The 7,093-nt window shown below is 35.9% G+C and overlaps 1 protein-coding gene across 1 annotated transcript; it reads right to left on the bottom strand.

Annotated features, from left to right (window-relative positions):
* Positions 687–4,893, bottom strand: LOC100627212 (olfactory receptor 6C68-like). The gene has a single exon (XM_021091767.1). It carries the CDS (start codon positions 2,890–2,892, stop codon positions 1,954–1,956), a length of 939 nt encoding a protein of 312 aa, XP_020947426.1. The 5' UTR covers positions 2,893–4,893; the 3' UTR covers positions 687–1,953.

Below are 7,093 nucleotides of genomic sequence, written 5' to 3'. Positions count from 1 at the left end.
TATTTCTTTATGTGAAGCTCCTTTTGAAGTTACTTTGCTCATTTTCTTTGCTTTTTAATCAACATTATTGAGGTATAGTTGATAAAAAGAAAATATATCCATTTCAGAGTAAAGTTTGAGAAGTTTTCAAAATTATATCTATACAAGTAATCACCACTCCACAAGATATATGATATATTGGGGTCTTTATCATCCCCAAACCTTCCCTCATGATGCTTTGCAGACAGTGCACTCCCTTCTGATCTCTCAGTAGTTCTTGGGGTAGAGGTCAAATCAGAGCTGCAGCTGCAAGGCATATACCACAGCCACAGCAATGCTGGATCCAAGCAGCAGCTGTGACCTGTACCACAGCAATGCCAGTCCCTTATCCCACTGAGCGAGGCCAGGGGTGAAACCCCAGTCCTCACAGACATTATGTTGGGTTCTTAATCTGCTGAGCTGGAAAAAGGAACACCCATTCTGATCTCATTCAGTCACTGACCTGATTTTTGTCACTACGACTTTTTTACTTGTTCTAGAATGTTAAAACTATGAAATGCAGCATGTGTGACATCTTTTATTCAGAATAATATTTTTGAAATTTTCTATTTTCTTTGTTCTAGCGGTTTATTCTTTGGGCAATTGAGTGGTTTTCCATGGTATGAATATACCAAAATAGGTTTCTCTGTTCTTTGACGAACATTTGGGATGTTTACACTTTCAAGCGGAATGAATCCAGGTGATACAAACATTCATTGATATAATTTTAGGGGATGTCTGTTTTCATTTTTCTTAGGTAAAAAACTAGGAGAGCATTTGCTAAGACATATGATAACTAGGTTTAACTTCATATGAATCTGCCAGAATATTTTCCCATCTGGTTGTATCAGTTCATGTATGTCCACCGTCACTGCATGATGGTTCCAGTTGCTCTGTCCTTATTGTGACACATATTGTCAGCCTGTAGTCTGATTGTAGCCATTTGAATAAATGTGTGGCTCACATTTATTCTTTAGTTATACTTGGAATTTCCTGATGAATGATGTTATTGAGCTTGTTCCATGTGCCTATTGGCTATTCATGTAACTTCCTTAATGGAGTGTCTACTAAATATTCTTTACCATATTTTATTGGTTGTTATTGTTGAGTTTGAAAGTAAATTGTTAAGGATGTTTGCATCTGTGATCATGAGGGGTGGTGGTCTACACTTAACAATGTAATTGCTTTTTCTGGTTATTATCAGATTTGGGTGAATTTTTTAAAATGAGTGAGAAAGTATTCCTTCTTCATGCATTTTTAAAGAATTTTCATAGATTGGATTGTTTATCCCTTTGATAGTATTCAGCATTGAGGCCACATGGTTTTGGAGATTTCTTGTGAGAAGATTTTGAAGTATTAATTAAGTTTGTAAAATAGAAAGATGCATCCAGATGTTCTTCTTTTTGTGTGAAGTTTGTAATTTGTATCTTTCAAAGAATTTTCCCATTTCATCTAAGATGTCGACTATATAGGTGTCACATTGCTAAGAATTTCCCCTAATTAGTATGTTGACATCTGGAGGCTCAACAGATGGATGATAACTAGACTTACTGTGGTGATATAAAAATATTGAATCACTAGGTTGTGTGCCTGAAACTAATATAAAATTTTATGTCAGTGATAATTAATTATAAAAGGATGATGTCCCTACACCAATATTATAAAATATTTGGGAAAAAAATCTAAAAGAAGAAAAAGGAATGACTTAATAGGTTCTGGGTAAAAGTTTAAAAATGATATATTTTGTTCCTCACAGAGCAATTATCAATAGTTAGTACTTCAGTATATTAATTGAAGGGAAAATGAATGAGTAAATGCCAGTGAGGTCATCCTGATTGATCTATAAGTTACAAAATTACACTCTTGGTTGTTAGCTTTATGAAAAAAATAAGGTTAGAAATGTGTCATCTGAGTTGGTTTATCAAGAGATACCCTTTACTTTCTTAAAAGAAATACAGTTTTTTTGAGTGATTCCTGAAAGGCTTGTTTAACTTGCTTATTCCTCAGAGTATATATAAAAGGATTCAGCATTGGTGATATGGAAGAAATAAGCAATGCCACTCCTTTATTGAGATTTACCTCTTCTTTGGCAGATGGTTTGATGTAGATGAAGATGCAGCTGCCATAGGTGATGGAAACGACAATCATGTGGGAAGAACAGGTGGAAAAAGCTTTTTTTCTTTGTTGGGCAGAAGGGAATTTTAGAATCGTCCTGATGATATTTATGTAGGAGAGAACTACACCTACAAGGGTGATGATGAGAGTCAGCACAGCGCAGGCCATAACCATCTGCTCAATTAACCAGGTGTCTGAGCATGAGATCTTTAGGAGGGGAGACACATCACAGGCAAAATGATCAATGACATTAGAATCACAGAATTCCAGTTGAAAATCTAAGCTGAGTGGAGGGAGGATAATCAGAAGTGCTGCCCCCCAACAGCAGACAACCATTGTTTTGCAGAGTGTGTTGCTCATGATTGTCATATAATGCAGGGGTTTACAGATGGCCACATAGCGATCATATGCCATGGTTGCCAAGAGAAAGAATTCGGTTATCCCAAAGAGGTCTGTAAAAAATAATTGAATGAAACATGCGTTATAGGTAATTGTTCTGTCCCCAGTTGATATATTGTATAGGAATCTTGGAATACAGGCAGTTGTAAATGAGATTTCTAGGAAAGAGAAATTTTGGAGGAAAAAATACATGGGGGTTTTAAGGTGGGGATCCAGCAGGGTGAGGATAATGATGGCCAGATTTCCAGTTACACACAATATGTAGGTGAGAAATAGAAAAAGGAAAAGCAAGAGCTGCAGCTGAGGATCTTCTGTCAGTCCCAGAAGGATGAATGTTGTTATTGCAGTGTGGTTTCCCATCAGTGACTCCTGGATTTTGCCAACCCTCTGTGTAAGTGTCAGAGAGATTTGAAGTGCAGACTTAATGACACCATCATCCAATGATGAGCACTCTCTTGTATATTTGACTCATCCAGCACCCATGAGTTTTACTTGTTGATCCGAGGACTGCATTTCCAATTTTACGGTGAGCTGAGCTCCCCAGTCTATTTATACATAATGACAAGTGAAATTAATTATAAACTTTAGTTTTTGAATTACAGCCTAACTTTTCCTTTAGCAAAACTCCTAAAATTGATTTATAATGAATTTAATGTTTTTAGGTCTTATCCTGGATTGTACATTTCTTATTATATAAATTTTATTTTTCATTTCATATATTTTAGCTAATTTTTAATTCTGCCAAATGTTTTCCTTCAATTCATAAGCAAAGTTTTAAAGAAATATTAACCTTAGTTTCATTCCTTTGCTTTAAAGTTTGGGAATTATTAAAATCCTAAGATAATGCTTCAAACCAGGACCCAAACTAGGCATTTCAATTCTCTCTAAAATTATTTTTCTTTTGCTTTCTAATGTTTGATCATTCAGTATAAGGGTAAATGGGGTTTTGACTCATAAGACACCCACATGTGTAGTTTTGTGGTTCTAGTTGAAGCTTCTCTTCCTGTATCTTATGTTACTTCTTCTGTAAATAACACTGTTATTTACAACCTGTTTGCTTTGTTTCACTTTCTCATCACCTTGTTAGGTTCTGCTGAGTGTATGAATGAACTGCTAAAAGACATAAAGTTGTGCTTTGATGCTTCATTTAACCCCTCAGTTTAAAACTATTTATACACTATACTGTGGAGAAGAAGTCAAGACAAAAGTTACTGAATAGCCTCTCCATGAAACTCTCATTCTCATTTCTCTCAAGTCCACATTTTTGCCTCTGTTTTTACATTTTGCATTACTTCTCAATCTCTTACTCTCTGGCTTTCAACCTCACCGGTCTTGACTAAGCACTCCATCATGTATGTATAACTTAATTCAGTGTGAGGCATAATATTAATATAATTCAATATAACCGTAATAATATTTGCTTAGAAGTCTCTTGCTATGATCCATGCACTGGTGTGAGTAGATTACAGACATAATCCATATAAGCCTTGGGATATCCTGTGAGGTAGGGAGGTGTGTAATCTCCATTTTAAAAGTGGGAAAAACAGGACACAGAGAGATAAAGTCTATACCCACTCTTTCCTAGGTATATAGTAGCCACGCAAATGGGCTCCAGTGTCCCACACCTGAATCACTGCATTCTGGTTATTGATACACATAAGCCTGAATATCTTGGTTTCATGATGACAGTATTTGTATTGGTAATTAAAACAAAGGTAGTGTTATTATATAATTCATTGTCAAAACCAAGATACTTGAGAAACAATTAAGGGCAGGAATAATAAATTATAATAAATAATTAGATTGATGTGCCTGATGTGAATGGGCTGTTGAGGAAAAAACTAAAGGTGTGCAGTCACTGAGTTCATGTGTAATATCAAGGCTGATGGAGATTAAACATCACCAAAGGGCAACCAGCGGATTTTCCACTTTATTTTTTTTTCTTTTGTCTTTTTAGGGCTGTACCCACAGCGTATGAAAGTTCCCAGGCTAGGGGTCAAATCGGAGCTGTAGCCCCCTCCCTATACCACAGGCACAGCAATGCCCGATCCAAGTCACATCTGCCAGATCTGTGACGTACAATGCAGCTCCTGGCAATGCTGGATCCTCATCCCACTGAGCAGGGCCATGGATGGAACCTGTATCCTCATGGATACCAGTTGTGTTTATTACCAATGAGGCACTGTGGGAACCCTCTCTTTTCTTCTTTAGTCCTGTATGTGTATTGATCCTTCCATGTTGGCTCACTATTTCTTTCAGTGAAGTATTAAGGCTGAAGAGTAGGGACTGTATTATTCTAGGTTAATAAGACCAATAGCTATGTGAGAGTTATTTCTCATCTATTGTCAATTATATTGAGAGGCAATCATAGTTTTCTAACCTGTAAGTAAGGTCTTTGGGGATCCAAATTCTTTTGCCTTTACTAAATGAAAAATGGATTTCCTATTAATAAACCATTTTCCTGTGTTTTTACAATGTTTTCCTCAGAAAGTACTGATACTTGTACTAGGAGAAATTTTTAAAAGAATTCATTCCTTTTATTTACTAACTTTAGAAATAATTAGTCATTCCCCTAACACCATCCACATATGACCAAGGAGATTTTTTTTTATATATACTTGACATTTAACGTTAGTTTCAGGTATATAACATAATCGTTCACTGTATACATTGTGAAAAAATTATTTCCTGATTTAGTCTAGTTAACACCCATCACCTATATAGTTACCAAACATTTTTTTCTTGTGATGAGTCCTTTTAAGATCTACTCTCTTACTCACTTTCAGGTATGCAATACAGAATTATTAACTATAGTCTCCATGCTGTAAATTCCATCCCCAAGACTTATTTACTTTATAACTGAAGTTTCTATCCTTTGAGCCCTTTCATCCATTTTTCCTCCACTCTACTCTTGTCCTCTGAAGTCACTAATCTGTTCTCCGTGTCTGTTGGCATTGATTCAGGTTTTTTTTTTTTTTTTTGGTGTGTCTGTGTGTGTGTTGTCTGTTGTTTCTGTGTTTTAGATTCCACATATAAGTGAGATCATATGGTGTTTGTCTTTTTCTGTTTAACTTATTTCACAGAGTTTTGAACAATGCTTTTCTCACTTTCATCTGAGCCCGTAAACCCTGTCTGCATCTACTGTAGGCTCAGTAAACAGGATGAAATCTCCATGGTAGACAGGTACCATCACAGGGAGGGATTTTAATAGAAGATTGGAACAGATAAAGTTTGATGGAAAGCTCATACCCACCTGAACACTGCAGTGTCATCGATTGTGACCATAGTTCACACTGAGAAGCTCTGTCCCATTTTCTTTTTCTCATTAACTCAGTTCACCACCCAGTAGTTCTCTTTATATTTGACTCAGCTTTGTTTGGATCTTAAAACAATTTCACATTTAATAATCAATAGTTTGCTTGTCTCTGAATCTAGTCTTACATAAATATTAAATATTTGATAATGCCACCATATTCAAATTGACCAAGTAATTAACTTTCACAAAGTATTTTATTTATGCAAAAAATAAAACATGGATAAAATTTCAGTATGTGAGTCTGCCGTTGATTTTTGTGTGTGTATGTGAGTGTGACTCTTGGATTTTATTTTTTGTGTGTCCGTGTGCATTTTTGGGAGAGTTTATTTCTGATTATTCCTCAACCAGGCATGCAAATGATTTCTAGGGCCATCATCCTAGGAAAAAAATTGTATCTCATAAATGACTACAGGATAGTCCCATCAAATGCTAATCGTATTGGTTATTTAACTCTAACCCTTTGCTTGAAGAGAGAAATCTATCATGACATTTCCCATCCACCTCCCACTTCTGCCAGAACACATACATACATGCTGTGAAAATAACTGAGGCCTCAAACATTTTCATACTTACCCTTTAAGCAGTAAAATAGTTCATGGCATCCGTTGACCATTTATTTGAACATTCTCATAATGACACATGGGCTGAACAGGAATATGCTAGTAGAGACCTGAAAGCTAAGTTTTCTGAGGAAACCACACTCAGCTAGAAAATCCCTGGAAATGCCCAGAGCCCTGCTACACTATAGAGAATTTATAGGAGAGCCTCTGTCATTTTACCCCAAGAATATGTGTTCTTCTCTTTCTAGATTAAAAAAAAAAAAAGAGAAAGAAAAAGAAAAAAAGGAATGCTTAGTCTCTAGGCTAGGCATACTCTGGGCTATTGAGTGATTATGGACAGCTGATCTTCTGAAATCATTGATCAGGAAACCATAGTTGGCACCAAATATTATGACTGGTTAATTTATGTATTCTACCTATAACAAAGAGTCATTAGAGTAAACAAAGAAAAGAGTCCTTGGAGACCCAGCTTTGAAAGTCATCAAGGAATTATAATATGCAGTGTTGGCAGTCACCTTTACAGCAATGGGGACAGTGCCCTTAAGATCAAGAAAATGCAGCACTAGCATTAGATACATTGTGGTGATGCAGGCTAATAGAAGTCAAATGATAAAATGATATATTTTCTCTATTGTCTAAGGCAAGGAAAGTGGCTAAGAAAGCATTCTCTACTTTGTTTAAATTA

This window comes from Sus scrofa, chromosome 5, assembly GCF_000003025.6.
Source record: "Sus scrofa isolate TJ Tabasco breed Duroc chromosome 5, Sscrofa11.1, whole genome shotgun sequence".
NCBI lineage: Eukaryota > Metazoa > Chordata > Mammalia > Artiodactyla > Suidae > Sus > Sus scrofa.
This window is presented reverse-complemented; position numbering and strand designations above follow the sequence as displayed.